An 18,644-nucleotide genomic window follows, 5' to 3' on the forward strand; every position below is an offset into this window, starting at 1 on the left:
ATATGGGTATCGTTTTGGTTGTTCCCAGGGTTGCAAAACACGGATTTGGGGCCATTAATTAAATTCAAGACAGCCGCCGAGCAAAATTAATTTTTCATCACTATGGAGATAACTTCCAAGGTTCTCGGGGTTCGGAAAAGGAATTTAGGATAATTTTTAAAATCCAAGATGGCCGTAGCACAAAATTCGCATTGCAACAATATGGATATCGTTTGCCTGGTTCTCGGGATAGGCTAGTATACAACGAATTCGGGATTTTTGAAAACAATATTGGCCGCCACGTAAAATTATCAAAACCATATTATTATAATTATTGTTTCTTAGGGTGACTGAGATCGAATTAAAAAATAAATACTTATATTGATAGTTTTAGTTTAGTTTATTAATATGCATCATATTTATACATGTACATACCTTTTAGTTTTAATTAAACAATCACTCATTTTGCCATAAAAAAGAAACTTACCTATATATTTTCGGGTGATAGAAAAGTATAACTAATTAACACCGTGGCGGCAACGGACCACCGTTCTCAATATATGTTAAATCTCCGTAGGAATGTTTAAATAAATTTTGAAGCGCAAAGATAAGTGAAGAAATACGAATAACATGGGTATGCAAAAACACAGTCTTTAAAATATATAGCTTTCGAAACCGTCATTCCATACCGAAAACTGTGTACCTTTTGGTTTTGGAAAGCGCGTGGCACCAGCCACTCTGTATACTTAGATATATATATCGTGTAACGGTCCTAAATCTGACGCTCCTTGTAACGCTAAATAATCTGACGCTGGTGTGTAACGCTAGAAAATCTGACGCTTACCCGCACGGCGAGCGGCCCGTAGGTACGTCGGTAAATATATAGCATAGCTTTAAATAACAGCAACTTGACTTAAGAAAGTGTGTTAGGTAAAATACCAAGTAATAGAGGTTCTGAATTTTAATAAAAGAGAAACGTGAAAAAATATCTAATAAATGCATAATATAATAATGCATCTAAACTATATACACAGCATATAAAATGAACACACGGGTGAACAAATGAACACAGAGATATCTAACCTTAATCTCCGTAAAAAAGTAATTCAAAAATTTAAATTAATCCAACAAAAAAAAATATTTATATTGGAAACAATATTTATATTACCCTTACGTGGTCGCATAAGAGGGCACGAAGTAGGTGTCAGTGTCTACGCTAGCGCGCGGCTACTAGATTTCTTACAGGTAGACCGTATGTAAAATGGATTTTTTTAGGTGAATTATTTACGTATTTTATTTTTGAATATTTTTTCCGTGTGTTTATTTAATGCTGCCATTGTAGCGCCACGCGCGCTGTATATAGAGAACATTATGAGCGTTAATAACAATTATTATTCGCGCAAAAATTATATGTGAGCGTTTGATTGTTTGACAACTGCGGCAAATATTCCGTAATGTTATATCAAAACCGTCTAAATTATTATCTAATGCCTCTGTGGTGATGTAAGTATTGTGATATAAACATACCTACTTATATTTTAATCTCAACTATTATTGATCGAATTGCAATATTGTATTAAGAAATATATATTATTATTCCAAAATAGCTGTTTAGATCGTAGTAGTTATAGATTTAATAAATTATTATGTCTATTGTCTATAGATAGGTATTAGTTATTACAGATGACGAAGAGCAGCCGATCCGGTTGTTGTGAAGGAATGAGACAGATACAACGCTGAACGCACCGTGAATCACTTGTGTCTTGTAGAGTTGTAGCAGGCGAGGGGTCGAGGGGCCGGGCGGTGCAGAGGGGGGGTTCACACGGCACAGGCAGGCCACAACGAAGCCGTGCGGGGCGCGGGGAGCGGGGCGACGCAGCTCCCAGCCGAACGGAACGAAGTACGAACCGACGCGGACGGGCCGCGGGCGACACCGAACTACAAGTACAACTAAAAACAGTTGAACAGTCATCCGCGGCGAGGCTGCGTGCCTACCCTGTTTGAGGAATGTGTGTTTATTCGATCCAAGCAGCTGTTATTTAATGTGAATGATTAAATTAGTTTTACGCTGATAGTGCCTGTTTAAATTGCAAAAAGAGTGGTTTCGGCAACAGTCGTTAGACGTGTGTGCTCATATAAAAATAAGGTCTGTTTATGTGTGTGTGGTGGCGTGGATCGTCGCGTAATTATTAACGATGATTCACTTGTGCGCGGGTGAAATGCAGCCTATCGGACTTGTTGACATTCGTTCTGGAGGCGTAAACAAATGATATCAATTCATAATATCATGGTGGACTGATTCATACCGCGCCAGGTAAGATGCGTGACTTTACTGTGGAAGACCTTCGCTATGTGAAATGTTAGTTTAGGAATGAAATCGCGTATGATCGCGTACTGATTACGTATTATAAGAGTTAGACGTTCGGTTGACGGGTCAAGGAAAAGATTATAAATACTTCAGTGATACATCATACAAGTATTAGCCGAATAAGTTAAAAGAGTATATAAAGTACGTAGGTATATAAATACGTATGTACCTACGTACATTGACGTGTTACTTTTTTATTATTGTAGGTTTTAAAATGTTGTTATTTAGAATTATTTATCAGGATTCATTGCAGTAAGCAATTCGACGCATTTATAGATTATACTTAGAATACTTAACAATACACTACATATTTTTTTGGATCAGAGCATATTGGTAATGTTGTAAACAAACAAAAAACAAATCGTATTGTTTCGCATTCGTTTGTCAACAAATAATAATAAAAAAATGGTCATGTTTAATACGAAACAAGACAGCCGTAACAATTAAACCTAGCTTACTCGTTTATCGTTAATAAGGCGCAAGCCAATGTAGAATATTTGTAGTGGTAGCCAGTGATAGGTTGGCAGGGAACAGCACAGAGGCGTCGCAAAGGCCGCCTGGATTGGCGCCAGGCCGGCGCGGCGTTTTATCCGCCGGCCACTGGGATTCCTTTGTCTCCGACCAATCGAGATATTATAGACTATATTCTATACAAATAATTAAGTCTAATTCTAGAAATAATTACAAGTTTCCGAGCTAAAAAGTTCAATTAAATTTACTATTATTATGGTTCCGACGTTTACTAGATAGTAGATGTGTTCGTAGACATACGGTCCGATATTGTGCGGAACAAACAGAATGCGTGTGTGTGCGTACTGCGCTTATTGCTCGTTCTTTACAAACGTGAAACGAGTAGAGCGGCTCGCTTGTCTCCGGTTCTCAGAAATTGTAACGCCTTCTTGGAACGCAGCAACGCAGCCACAAATGCTTTGAGTGAGCGCAAAGCGAGGTCGCCATTCGCACTACTACATGCATATTGGTTCCATGTCGAGGTACACCCACACAATGCAATCGAAACATTCTCTCATCTTATTAGTTTATGGTCCGCTGCCCTAAATGAACTAGATATCGTTGATGTAATAACTGAGTTAAATAAAACCATCATTTGTAAATATATTGGTACGGTTCGTAAATATATAGTACTTATGTTTAGGGAAAAGTTTTTAAGAAATCAATAAGAATCGTTTGCGTAACACGTAATATAAGATTGGGGATATCCTCGGTCGCTAGCGAGCTCGCTACTACGTCACGATGATGTCACTCGAACACTTAAGGCGCGCGCACATGGCGACCGACTGCCTCTATAAATGTTATCGTATTTTTATATATTGTCTCACCGTCACTGTTTGTAATTAGGAGAATAAAAAAGTATGTTTTATGTAAAGCTTTGGAGACTTTTCATTGTGTACAATAAAGATTATAGAAAATACATAGTTTATATTAATCGTCCCTCTCTTGACAACAATTATACTGTTACAACTTATCGGAAAAATGGTGGTATTCCACAAGTCAATCTATAACCGCACTTATTTAGGTTCAATCAAATCAAGGCGTTTTTTCAACACCTAGATATGCAATTAATATATAAATAAGTTCAAGCAATCGGAAGCCCAATCAGTTTTATATCGATTGTAAGTTTCTGATTGTTATTATTACACTGCGTCTGATAATATGTTTGGTAAAGGAATTACTCCCTCATACTTAATAGATATTAGCATATCGAAGTAACGAAATGTATAGGGTACCTGCTATCCTTTGTGATTGTAATGAGGATAAACCTTAACAGACAATAGAATGGCACATGCGCTTTAAGCCTTATCTTCCAATCCGTACAACACCTTAATTAGATGGAAATATTTAAAGATGACGTGTGCAAACACATTTCAAATAATAGCTTAGATCATTTATACGTCTAGATAGACTATGACAGCTGTGAAAAAATTAAGTTTTGAACTAACCTCTATTTTAAGCAAATCACGCACACTAACGCAATGTGTTATACAAATCGCGAGTGTAAAATGTAGCTTGTCATGCACACTTAACTAATATTCCTGGGCTATTTTTACCGGTTGTCTAACAGCAAGTTTCTATCTAGACGTATAAATTATCTTAGTACTTAGGTATATTTTCACCTATTTATAAGATACATCTGAGGTACATCTAATATTTGTGGCAAATACAACTGTTATGTTATGGTTATATCATTTTTCAGGTGTAAAAGTCGCGGTTACGATGCCGTTGACTCAAGAAAATCGTATAGAAAACCAATTTTCTAACAACAATGACCAAAATTATCTACATAAGAAGTTCAAAAAAATGGCGTCGACCATTTCAGTACTTCCAGCGGGGCCATCAAGTTGTATTACCAAAGACTCAAGCCCCACAGAGTCTGCTTGTGGTCCCACGATACCTAATGGAAGTATATCAGCAGCTCATCCAGAAATTGAAAAGATTAAAGAAAACTACAACAGCCAGTATGATTTGAAATCAGAAAACAATGTACAAACTAATTTTAGTGTTGAAAATAGTAGGTTTAATGATGTAAATATTATAAATGTATCTGGTAAAACCAGTTATCCTGAAGAATTTCTTAATAAGACTGAAACCTTTGAAAATGACCTCAGAGAAGCATACACGGCAGGAGCTGGACGATATATCTGCCCTTATTGTAAATTATCATGTGCCAAGCCATCAGTTCTTCAAAAACATATCAGAGCTCATACTAATGAAAGGCCTTTTCCTTGTGTACCTTGTGGATTTGCTTTTAAAACGAAATCTAACTTATACAAACATCGTCGGTCGAGAACACACGCTTTAAGATTACAAGGAACAGACGTTACTAATTCACTGAACGAAGAAGATTTATCTGGTGGCTCAGAAAGCGATAATTCTATGCCACCTGCGTCGATTTCGGAGGCAGGATTTGACGATTCAATGATGCGTATCGATAACACGAGACATGAATTTTCGTCTCCTGAGCTGGTCAATGATATTAGTGGAAATCCTGCACTGGTATCTGCAGCTAATAATAAATCGAAATCAATATATAAGCCAAAGTTCAGAGCATACAAAGACGATGACAAAGAAAGATTTAAGAGATCTATCTCGACAAATGCTGATTTTCTTACGGAACATATCTCTAAAATAATATCTGATAATGAAGCCATTGTTGATGTTATTGAAACCCCTTTACAAAAGAAATATAATAAAATTAAACAAATTGCTGAAAGCAAACAATTTTTGAACGAAGGTGATATAAAGTCGGAAGTTGCGCCTCTAAACTTAACAAAGAATACGTATGATCTGGATAACTTGTCTAGAAAACGATCACATTCGGAGAGTTTTGTACAGAATGACGAAATAAAACACCCACTTAATCCCGAAGGCTCTATAATTAAGGATATATTATTAAAAGCTAAATCAAACGGTGTTAATTCTTTTATGGTAGAATTAGAAGACGGCTTAGGACCTATTTATATTTGCCCACTCTGTCAAATAATTTACAGAAGTGCTGAGAATTTGGAGGTTCACAGATTATATTATTGCAAAGGAAATATAACTGTAAATTCTAACATACAAAAAGAACCTAAAACAACAAGGCTAGATCAAACTTTTGTAAGAAGCAATTCGGTAAACGTCCGATTACCAGAAAGTCCAAATATGCGTCACACAAACACATCCTCAAAATCACCACCGTTGAAAAGTAAACCAGATAATTTAATTATACTGAAGCCAGACGGTGCTGACGTTATTGCACCATTGCCGTCTCCAGGGCCACTTCTTGGGAACACTCGCCTTGTGGATACTAGAGTTCCTATTGATTTTAACAGAAAGACAGAATCCTTCAAATTGAAAACAAAAGAATCAAGTCCAAAGAGAAGATTGGAAAGTAGATCTGATGTCTACAGCCCAAGATTAATAGATAATACTTCACCTCGAACTTTGGATAATATGTATGCGCAGGCAAAAATTAGATGCATAGACACCTCTGGCCCCATGAGATCTATAGATGAAGCTAGACATAACTCTACTTCCCTGCAAATGTTTGGTGGTGAAGTAAAGATAGTTGATCATTCTGGAAGCACTACAACGTTGCGTATTGAGCCAAGTAAAAGTCAGTTATCTCCAATAATGATACAGCAAAGTCTTTCACCATCCAAATTTTTAAATGAATCCGAAGCTAGTAGTGTTGTCGTAAGGTCTGGCCTTCATTCTGGCGGGACGATAGTTCATAACCCTCCGACCCCTAAAGAAAGCCATACCACACCCCAAACTCCCAGAATTAACGTGTCTACGGCAGCACAAGCGCAAAGTGCAGGCATATTGAATATTCATGATATACCTCATTTTCAATTTCCTCCACTCAGTGCAATTACGGCATATAATCCACTCACACTACCCCCATTGAGTCCCGTAAGCTCTCCTAATGGCGCTTCTACTATTTTACATGGAGGAAAACTTATCCCACATGTCCCGGGAATTCCAGGACCAAATACGTCGGGAGTATTTGTTGAAAATGCAAATACACATTTTAAAAGTAATATGTATAAATCTGCCAATAAATCAAGTGAAGCTGTTCAGGAAATATTTCATTCTCAAGTAACGGCGGCTAAAGGCGCCGTTGCGATAAATTATGATAAAAATATTAACAGTAGAAGTCCTAAGATAAGATTGACTATCGCCGAATCAGAAAAATACAACCAAACTTCTATTATTTCAAATACTATATCTAATATTCCGTTAATCACAGTGAAAAACGTCGATGATGTAAATATTGGAACTAGAAATAGTTTATCTCATATTCGATCTACAATATCAAAACAAGACAATCTATTGAAACGAAATTCAGAAAGCATGCATAGAATACAACGGCCACCGAGAGAAAACAGTAGCCCTACGAATAAAGTAAAAAGTAAAGATACAAATTACAGAAGTTCTGAGAAAGCAATCGTTGAAAATGAGATACGTACATTTAATTTTGAAAATTTAATAACTAAAGCGGAAATTTACAATAACCAGTTGAACAGTTCAGCGGAAGTACAAAAGAATACTTATACCCAAGAGATTGTAATTACATCCACTCAAAATGAAAGATCTGAGACGTCTTATTTCCAAAAAAATTCAATTGTTACATCGACTTCTGATGAAAGAAAACCAAAGTTTCTGAGGCCTTCAACTTTACCTTTGAAACCCGGCACATTTACGCCAAAAAGACACCATGGCATTACTCCAAATGCGAATACTATGCCTTTAGTGTCGCCTGAAACACCTCGTCCGGCGAAGGCTTATGGACAACTTTACTTGAATGGAAACGCATACACTTACTTGGGCCTTAAGTGTTCAACGAAAGCATTTTATTGCACAATAAACCGTCCACAGCCGACATACGTACCGAACCAACATTTTTTATCAATGTATAGTAACTGGCAGGTAATTCACTTCAGTTCAATCGTTAAAATTTCTTACAAGGTACCGTCGTTCGTACATGTCTTTTAAATTTGCACTTTTTTCAGCTACTGTCGGAGTTAACACCAGATCCATTAGGGCTGTCTGCTTCATCAGCAATGTCTCTATACGACTCACGTCACAGACCACAAAATGTTAGCGTCGCTCTCATTAAACAGGATCTCATACTAACTCATTCATCACAATGGAACACAACTTTGAATGGAACGAAACAGGTAAATTTCATTTCATAATATTATGTGGATATTTTATTAGGTATATAATTTTGTTGTTTTCCTTCTTTTCGTAAATTTATCTATTTATTAAAATATTATGATTTGAAAATATACATTATATAATATGTATAAATTTTTGCTTAATACATCGTCTACATGAGTAAAAAAATTGTTACCATAAATACTTTATCTCAAACTTAGTCTTCTTACTTCATCTTCTCTCACTTCAGATTGCACTTTCACAGCTATTCAATTTTAATTCAAATATCATTCTATTACAGACAGTACTGCCGATAGATTCAAAAAAAGTGGACGATACCAGACCATTCTCAGCCGATTGTTCATCAATGCCTAAGAAAGAATTGACTGGAGGGTTTGAGAGTAACGAAGAGTATACATACGTACGTGGCCGAGGGAGAGGACGCTATGTATGCTCGGAGTGCGGCATTCGATGTAAAAAGCCGTCGATGTTGAAGAAACACATTCGCACTCACACTGACGTGCGACCCTATACGTGTGTTCATTGTGCTTTCAGGTAAGTCTTTAAGTTCTGTATTCAACTTAAGTCATATTGTATCAGAGTGATTTTAGGTCTATTCTATTTCCTTCTGCACTGGACACATCCGTTCCATCATCATTTTCTCTTTTTTTGCTCCAGATTTCAAGTCCTGACCATTAAAACAAATAAATAGTACATGCTATGGGTGCATGTAATCTTTACAAGTAATCGGATCATAACTTAAAATTATTTATTTACTTATGGCCAAGAAAAGAAAATACTCATCTTTATATACATATTTCTTGTGTGCGTGTGTATGTCACTGAATTCTTAGACGTCTGGACCGATTCTAATGAAACTTTCTGTGTGTATTCAGGTGGATTCGAGAATGGTTTAGATTCACAATTGAACTACCTCCTAAACGGCTGGACCGATTTTGATGATTTGTTTGTGTGTTTCAGTAAATTTGAGATTGGTTAAGATTCTCAATTCCGTCCATATAATATAATTATCCTGCTCATGTGTATTTTAGTGGACTCCTCCTAACGGCTGGACCGATATTTTAAATTTAAGACGTGTGTCCGAAATTTCCGACAGGACAACGTCTGTTGGGTCCACTAGTAAAATATAATTCGCGTATCCACGACCTAGTTCCAAATTGTAAATTTCAATATGCGATGTCGTGAAACATATTTTTACAACTAAAACTACTCTTCGATGTTGGAAGAAATATGCCTGCAATAAAAAACTCCTCCTTTGCATTTCCTGACACAATATTAGTATTAATTTTTTTCTCATAACAATATTGGATTTCAGCACACAACGGAATAGTAATAATTCATAATTACTATATATATTAGATAATGTGACCTCATTTGATAAAATATCTAAATAGATGTTATTCAAACGTATTGTGATCATTATTTTTCTTGTATTCACGCTATTCTTTATATTAATGTAGTTATATTTATTTTTAGTTTTAAAACGAAGGGCAACTTAACGAAACATATGAAGAGCAAGGCGCATTATAAGAAGTGTTGCGAGTTAGGGATCAATCCTAACGAAGGAAATGATGGCGACGGTTCGGAAATGATGCCCTGTCCCGACGATACGGATGACGATTCAGAATCTGATGGTGACGATGGAAACGAAGCTGAAACCGAGTCCAGTGGTACGTTTACATATTTATTTTATAGATATGAGACTAAATAGGCAAGTTCCTTAAGACTGGTGAATCGTTCACGAACTGATAATACAAATACTTACTAGTGGGAGGCTCCTTTGCAGAGGATGCTGGCTAGATTATGGGTGTGGCACAACGCCGCCATTTCTGCCATAAGCAGTAATGTATAAGCATATTTTTTGGACAAAAGGGAGCCGTAGCTAGTGAAATTACTTGGCAAACGAGACTTAACATCTTGTCTCAAGCAGAAGAGCGCAATAGTAGTGCCGCACAGAATTTTCGGATTTTTCAAGAATTCTAAGCGGCACTGCATTGTCTGTCATGTGCGGGGCGTATTAATTACCATCAGCTGATCGCACTGCTCATCTCGTCTCTTTATTTTTATAAAAAAAAGTCCATTATCAAATCAAATATGCTGAACATATAATATAGGGTACGTAAGATAATATATAAATTATACAAGAAGGCGCAGAATGGTATGCGTTGATCATGAATTCAAGTACAATTATTATTCAATTCATATTTAGTTACGCTGCACACATAAAAACTTTGTTATATATTTTTCTCTATTAATATTCTGTATTTCAATTCAATTGCATAATATTTTTTTTAATGAAAATAAGGGACGAGACGAGCAGGACGTTCAGCTGATGGTAATTGATACGCTACCCATTACAATGCAGTGCCGTTCAGGATACTTGAAAAACCCAAAAATTCTGAGCAGCACTACAATTGCGCTCGTCACCTTGAGACATAAGATGTTCAGTCTCATTTGTCCAGTAATTTCACTAGCTACGGCGCCGTTCAGACCGAAACACAGTTATGTTTACACATTACTGCTTCACGGTAGAAATAGGCGCCGTTGTGGTACCCATAATCTAGCCGGCTTCCTGTGCAAAGGAGCCTCCCACTGGTATAATAAACAATGTAGTCTATATCTGTCAGTTGGATTGAATTATTATTTATTGTATCATCATCATCAGCCGGAAGACGTCCACTGCTGGACAAAGGCCTCCACCAAAGATTTTACACGACGCGATACACGACGATCGGCTCTGCGCTGCCCTCATCCAACGTATTCCGGTGATCTTGACCAGATATTGATATTTTTTGTATATGATAGCCAAATTCGTAATGAAGGCTGTACTATTAAGAATACTCTCAATTGTATTTGGAAGGCCTACTCAGTTGCACCTAATTGATTAGTTGTCACTGTAATTAACTCTGGTACAGCCATGAGCTATGGCACTGAATGGGTAATGTACTAACCGTGCGCGATATGTTGAGAACTGAGCGTGGTGAAGTCTGCGCAGGCTAATAATATTTGCGCTGTGTGATGTGGGCGCTCGAGGAGAACTGAAACTAACAGGAATCTCAAGTTATCGCCCACGAGTAGTACTAAGTGAGTGCACACACCTGTGCATTACTTTTTCTCACCGGCCCGTGCCTGGTATATGGGTATGTACGTAATAGATCCCATACCAAAGGTTAGAAAAATGAGGTAACATTTACCCCCTTATTCATAATAGTCTGCTAACTTATAGCATTGCTAATTGGCACTCTGTCTTTTTCTATTGACATAAGTCAGAATGAGAAAAAACACTCCTTAGCGGCTGTTTAAAGTTAGCGGACCATTATGAATAAGGGGGTTAATGTTCACTTTTATTTGAATCGGTTAATATATTAAAAATGAATTTAAATTCGATAGGTTTCTATTCTAAACTTTTTTAGAAACCTATCGAATCCCTCTACTGGGCAAAAGCCTCCCCTGCTTTCATCGCGGTCCTCGCGCCAGCTCCGACCAGGTCTTATTATATCGCCATCGTTTTCGGGATATGCCTCGACGTCTATGACCGTCGTTGAGGCCTCCAATGCATAACGACCTACGCCCAACGGTCTGTGTGCATCCGATATACATTCCCAGCCCAATTCCACTTTAGCCTGGCCGTTTTTTTTCCACATCAACAATGTCAGCTCTGAAGCGCAGTTCCGTTTTTCAAATGCGATCAATTAGCTTGATTAACAGAATACTGCGCTGCATAGCTCGTTGACAAACCTGGAGTTTGTAATTCTGATTTTCTGTACGTGACCATATCTTCAAAACCAAGTTAAGGATGGGCAGAATGCGTTTGTGTTTTAATGACAGGGGAAGATCTCCCCTCATAAAGTGTTTCATGGACCTGTGTGTTTTCGAAGGATACTATCTGGCCCAAATATATGTACTCGTCTAAGTTTTGCATAGGGTTTGTTTGAGAAATATGTCATATATTTTAGTTACCTTATCATCGAAATTAAAAATTACCTCATTTTTTATGTTATGTTTGCATCATAGAATTGACACGAATTCAGCGTGAGTTGCGTTGCGTTCAGTCTGAGTCACATTATTCTTATTTGCGGGTAATTGAATTTTATTATTGGTCAACTAGAGGTACGAACAGTTATTTTAAATAAACATTAAAAACGCCATTACACTGTTGTTCCGTGATCATTACTAACTAGCATTTGTCTAAGGAATTACGATGGTACTCCTAAAAAGATAAAATATAGTTATTACCACTTCTCTTCATGTTCATGGTTCATGAAAACTCTTCCATATAAAAATAAATCTTTGCCTAGGAAATAGATGCCAAGTTTGTAGGGTACAAATAAATATATACGATGTAATATTTTTGCTTTCAGATACAGAGGTATTTAAATCTCGATTACCGGAACACGAGGCTGCCCATTGCCTTCTGTCATTAGGTGGCACTAGACTTACTTCAACAACCACACCTGGTTTGATAACTAGTGCAAGGCCATCTACTTATCCCTACAGCCCAATCCTTATAGAAAACCCATCAAATGAAGTATACCCAGACAAAGTAGAAGATCCAAAAAATATATCACTAGAATCTGATAATAATGAGCCAATGGACTTAAGTAAAAGTGATTTAAAAACACCACCTAGCACTAACGAAATTCCAACAGCGAGAGAGTCGAGTGTTTTAGCTTCATTAGCTTCCAATACAGCAAAGCTTCCTCAACAGCAAAGTCAATGGGTCAATGGAGAGCCAATGTTACACACATATTTAACAGAGAGAGCTCTTCTAGATTCAAAAATAAAACAAAGTCAACTTGCAAGTAGTGCAAGCAAAACCATCAAAGTTGAACTAGATAAGGCATCACTCAGTGAAAAGGCGAATATTACAGAAGATGTTGAAAACATTGATATAACAAGTTCTTCACCACCTGCCGTTGTAAGTAGCACTGATTCTGTTTTAGTAACCGACACATCTAAGATCGAAAATTATCCAAAAAGTGGTGATGCACAAAATTCAGCAAATGCCGGTTTTGAATCTAAAAGATCTCATACGCCAAACAATTCTAACTCAGAGAACGCAAAACAAGTTGTATCAGAATATTTGAAGCACGCCAGAATAAGCCTAATGAAGACACTGGATGATCCATATCAAAGTCAACATGATAATGTTAATGTGGATACAATTAGCAGTAAGGGTAATTCGGATGATAATGCTATGATTGATGAAAATTTTGAGAATGATACAAAGAAGTTATCCATAGAGGATACAAATGCATCTAAAATAGTTATTGGTGGCGTAGCATTTAAAGTGTCAAAGGACAAAGATTTTGAATCTTCATTACCATATTCACCCAGTAAGTTAATGGATGATGGTAGAAGAGTTTGTGATTTTTGTAACAAGACATTTACAAAACCATCTCAATTAAAATTACACCTTAATATACATTATATGGAAAGACCTTTTCGTTGTGGGGTCTGCGCCGTTAGTTTTCGAACGAAAGGCCATTTACAAAAACATGAAAGATCAGGCTCTCATCATAACAAGGTTTCAATGACATCTACTTTTGGCGCCGCCACTTCCGTTAATCCAAGACCATTTCGCTGTTCAGATTGCAATATAGCTTTCAGGATCCATGGTCATTTAGCCAAACATCTAAGAAGTAAAATGCATGTTATGCGATTGGAGTGTTTATTTAAATTACCATTTGGGACATTTACTGAAATTGAAAGAGCAGGCCTAAGTTTGACAGATATTGATACTACGGACTGTGCCAGTTCATTAGCGAGTCTTCAAACATTGGCCAGAAAGCTACATGAGAAAGATCCAAGTAAATTGGAATATCGCGAGCCAAGTGGTTCTATGACCACTCCTCCTGCTGGTAGGGAGAGGGAATCTTCAGAGGAAGAAGAGAACGTTGCAGACAAGATTTGTGAAAGTGAAAAAGATAGTGAATTGAGAACTATTGCAAGTTTTAATAGCTATGAAACTGAACGAAATAATTATAGTGCCACAGATAATTAATTAGTGCCAAATTTTTTTTAAGTAGAATATTTTTATGTGCAATTTTTGTTTTGTTATTTTATGGTGTAATCATTATTATTATAGAGTTGAAACTCGGATGCATGTGAGAACATTTTGATGTGCTTTAATTATGGTATGCAAACAAAACTAATTATATACATATATATTTTTATTTCAAAACATTGTGAATAATTTGTAAATATTTCAAAGTTGTTATTAATAGTTGCTTCCATAATAAGGCTTAATTATATAGTAACTGTTAAAATAAGTCATTCTTAATGATTAAGGAGTGAATTTGTTATCAGTTTCATTGAAAGTAGAGGAGAGGCGTCAGATTCCTCTTAGCGTTATCTAAGTATAAATGTTGAGGTCCACATAGTTCAAGAAAGCTTAAATATCAATGAAACATATTATTACTTACAAATTTTTAATGTCTTGTAGTAAAACTTGATAAGAGCCGTTATTGATACACTTTTGTATGTATTTTTATAAAATATATACTTACTATGATTGTATTTACAAGAATTAACATTCTACTTAAAATTCTTTATCGATAAAAGAAAAATTGGCATATCAACATCCATAAACGAAATGTAAAAAACTTAAAAAGTCTTCCATATCGAAAATAGATCTTGTGCTAGATATTGTTTTTAAATAGTTACTCTTGGGTGTAAATTTGACTTGTTCTATATCTTTCAGTAGAAAGATAATTTCGTGATTTTTAAAATATTATATACTATATTGTATAAAATATATAAACAATTTGTTTAAAGCAGTGTTTTTTTTAATCTAGTCTAATATAGTGTATTCCAACGAGACAAAGTGATCCTCTAATTGATAATTAATTAATTTTCTATAACTATTGTTTATCATTCTTGGAGGCAGATTGATTTATTAAGGGGCTTGTAGATGACATCTTGATGTTGAGTTATCGTTCACTCTTGGGAATTTGTAACACCATAGAAAACACAACCAAAAAATTCAGCATGTATTAAGTCAAGATATTAAACATGGGTACCTCCAAAAATAGTATTCCCATAACTTTTAATTATTTGAATGACATTTTAGATCTGGCTCAAAGATCTTCTTCACCAGTAACAATTAGTAAGTTTTACCAAACAATACTATTTATTTTCATTCCTAGCACCGCGTTTATGGTGAAAATGTTGATGTTCAACTTACGAAAGTACTTACCTACTGCACATTAAAGATAACTTGAAACATGAGAAGAATGAAAGAATTGGAATCCGATCATATTACTAACGTAAGTCCACCTGCTGATGCTGTTTGTAATACTTGCGTCAAGAAGATACAACGGCAACGGCAGGGCTTGACCACGAGCAATCAGGGCTAGCCAAATAGCCACCCTCTGCAAATAACGACAATAGTCCACCTGTGCATTGACCTCGAGCGAGGGAGATATGAATGAAGTTGAGAGCTGTGTCTATTTTTAGTATCAGCCAGCGGGGTGGAGTTTCTACGCTCAACTTCCGCGAGTGTATGAATTGTTTAAGCATTTTGGAAATCCCGGTCCCTAGAAATTTTAAGGAATCCTATTGGTTATTATTAGCACATCTCCGCTCTGTTACAGTAGACAGAAAGCCTTTTTAGCAGATGGTTCCACTTTTATCACAAAGTGCCTCTGCTCGTTTCCTCACCTCATCCAATAAAAAAAATTCCAAGCCTAAGCGGCGTCTCGTCTGTATTCCACTATATCGTTCATTAAAGACAGTAGGTATGGATTAGATTTTTATAAGAAATGCGAGATAAGAGACACTTGCACTCCAGTCTTAAGTTAACTTTGATGTTATACAAAAAAGGCCCGGTACAGATGTTGATCGTTCAGGGAAACTAATACATTATAGACACAAAGGTACTGCACGACGTTCGCTGATTATACTCTGACTATAGTCTATGGATGAAGCGCCATCCAGCAGTGAGATATTATTATTTGTTTCTAATGACACCACTAAAGATCCGTGCCAAGGCCTACACAAGAATATTGGGGTAACTGGACCTCCAGCTCTGAATTGTTTGTGTAAAAGCTTTCTTATAGCATGGAACATGAAAAAGGATGGATACTGATAGATTTATTTACGTTGAAATTGAATTCAAGTAGTAGAACCTCTCGAAGTTAAAACGATCAACAAATAAACGTTACACTCTTGTCAGAGTGGTCGTGGTCGTCACATCGAGGTTAGTGGCTTCTTTCACAATGCGACGCCACTCGTCGCGAACTGCCTCTCTTCTCGTGCTGCATGCAGAGTACCGTCGACAGCTTGCCTCACTTGGTCCGTCCACCTCATCAGGGACCTGCCTCGAGGTCTAGTGCCCTCGACTTTACTATTAACTTTACTGCACTATTAAGCGTTATATGGAGTCGCTTCCACGTCGCGATACATGCCGGAAGAAAGTGAGAATGCGAGCTTGTACTGTAGTAGACAGTCTCTGTTTGATGCCGAGCTTCCGAAGAATGGACTCATTGGTTCGGAATTCCGTCCACGATATACCGAGCATTCTTCTCCAGCACCACATCTCAAGAGCATTGATCTTTTTCTTCTCACTTTCTCGTAGGGTCCATGTCTCAGCAGCGTAGAGGAATATGGGGAATATGATATAGATATAATATATAACTGTTAAACATGTCTGCATTAACAAGATAAACATCTTTTAATATTAATTATATCTTACCGACTAGTTAAGTTTAAAAGATATATATTTTTAAATATTTAATTCATTTAAAGACAGGTACCAACTAGAAAGCAAGAAATAAGAACAATGTATTGATGATAATCTTTCAATAAAAATGCTTTTTCAACTAAAGCTTAAACAAATATTAAAAGTTTCATGTTCATGTTACTAGCCGTTGAGGAGTTCCCTCGTGAGGAGACAGTCCTACCGCAGCTGCAGTTCGTGGTGAAGATCATGTTTGGCAAACGAAAATAAGAAAATTAATAGAAGCCTCGACCGAGTCAACAGTTTCTGAAGATGCCTCATGTAGAGGCAACACACATGTCTAAGTGATTATTTGTGCAGATTGGAGGAATTAACATTAAATATTATTATTTTTAAAACGAAATTAAATTTGCATACAATGTTTCGCGTCCTTGCTACTAACTAAAAAGGAGTTCCCTTGTAAAACTAAACTTACATACAAAATTTCTTGACCGTGCTACTTACTGACCGTTGAAGAGTTTCCTATTGAAGAGGTAATCCTGGCTGCAGCGTCAGATTGTGTATAATATCAAATTATTGCATTAACAAAATTTTAGCTCAATCAGAATTTGAGAAGTGTTGTAATGTTACTAGTTAGTTAGATATCAACCAAACAACAAACAAGTGTTAGGTAGAACCTTGCAATAATAATAAAATGGTGAAAACATACCGCGATGTACCCACTCTCTTCCCATAGCCAAAAGGATCATACAAATAAAAATATTATCAAATATTTACTTACTTATCATAGTCCTTGGGATAATTAAAATATGATATATCATTTATATTTCTTCTCGTATTTTTCATGCATTTCATACAATAAACAACCATATAAATAATAAAATATCACTTTTATTTTAAAATAATGAAGTTTGCAATTAATAAGAACAATACGTGTGTCGTGCTAGTCCACAGTTTATCAACTCTCTGGGCGGTTGTCAACGGGTAATATCCAGTTTCGCAGTGTACACAACCAACATCCAGTTGACACTCACACATGACCGAATCATTGAAGTAGTGCAACCGATTCAGTGGTTGTGTAAAGCTTAATCTCTGTATCATTCTATTTATTTATGTGCTTATAACACACAGAACTACTAATAAGTATATTCACATTACAAACACTTCAGTAAAGCGAGGTGAGCGGTACTCATTGCTCATCGGTCAGGTAAAAATCACAAAGATATCATAATTGGTAAGATATATTTGAGTAATAGTTAAGTATATTATACAGCTTTGTAATAATAAAGAATTCGCCTTTAATAGGTTGTCTATGGGTTATAAGGTTAATAGTGAAACCCCACAAGACATAGAATATATTGTTTTGCTTAAAACCTGAAGTAAATTAATTTGTCTCTACACAAATAAAATTTGAAAACAAAATTTTATGAACGATGCGGATTCGAACCCACGACCTCTGGCGTTCAGTGCCTGTCCTCTGCCAACTGAGCTAACCATCATAAAATCTTGTATGCTTTGTTCAACTCTCAGGTTGTGGCTTCATCTACAAGATCTACTTTACGGTTGATAACCTGCTCAACCACAACATTTGCATATTAGGAAATTTACTTGAGATGTCGCATAAACTTCACTTCTAGGATTAATTCACTAATAAAATTTGAAAACAAAAGGTAGTTAATTAAATTTTATTTTTGTCTCTAACTCAAATTCAAATAAGTTAAGAACTCATTTTCGTACTTTAACTTGTCTCCCTCAAAGTTATATTTAAATATTGGCTGATAAATGTGTCTGAATATTTATCAATATTAAACTACATACTTCTTACATGAATAAACTATAGTTATAAAAATTATTAAGTATGATAAATAAAAGAATTCCATTTATTTTGAGAGTTTTTTTTTTCAAGTAATTAGAGGAGAATTCAAAGTAAGAGCCA

At 36.1% G+C, this 18,644-nt stretch overlaps 1 protein-coding gene across 1 annotated transcript; it reads left to right on the plus strand.

Annotated features, from left to right (window-relative positions):
- The first annotated feature begins 1,867 nt into the window (after nt 1–1,867).
- Nucleotides 1,868–14,804, plus strand: LOC126976737 (uncharacterized). The gene is made up of 6 exons (XM_050825289.1): nt 1,868–2,293; nt 4,560–7,777; nt 7,861–8,028; nt 8,310–8,563; nt 9,505–9,698; nt 12,390–14,804. Exons 2-6 carry the CDS (start codon nt 4,580–4,582, stop codon nt 14,030–14,032), a joined length of 5,457 nt encoding a protein of 1,818 aa, XP_050681246.1. The 5' UTR covers nt 1,868–2,293; nt 4,560–4,579; the 3' UTR covers nt 14,033–14,804.
- Nucleotides 14,805–18,644: the final 3,840 nt, after the last annotated feature.

The sequence above is a fragment of the Leptidea sinapis genome, chromosome 42 (genome assembly GCF_905404315.1).
Source record: "Leptidea sinapis chromosome 42, ilLepSina1.1, whole genome shotgun sequence".
Classification (NCBI taxonomy): domain Eukaryota; kingdom Metazoa; phylum Arthropoda; class Insecta; order Lepidoptera; family Pieridae; genus Leptidea; species Leptidea sinapis.

What these genes read in the sequence shown, in the direction of transcription:
- LOC126976737 (XM_050825289.1), top strand. Translation starts at nt 4,580, where the DNA reads ATGCCGTTGACTCAAGAAAATCGTATAGAAAACCAATTTTCTAACAAC. An exon ending in CAATGTATAGTAACTGGCAG is followed by an intron (nt 7,778 to 7,860) that starts GTAATTCACTTC and finishes CACTTTTTTCAG; the next exon opens with CTACTGTCGGAGTTAACACC. An exon ending in TGTGTTCATTGTGCTTTCAG is followed by an intron (nt 8,564 to 9,504) that starts GTAAGTCTTTAA and finishes ATTTATTTTTAG; the next exon opens with TTTTAAAACGAAGGGCAACT.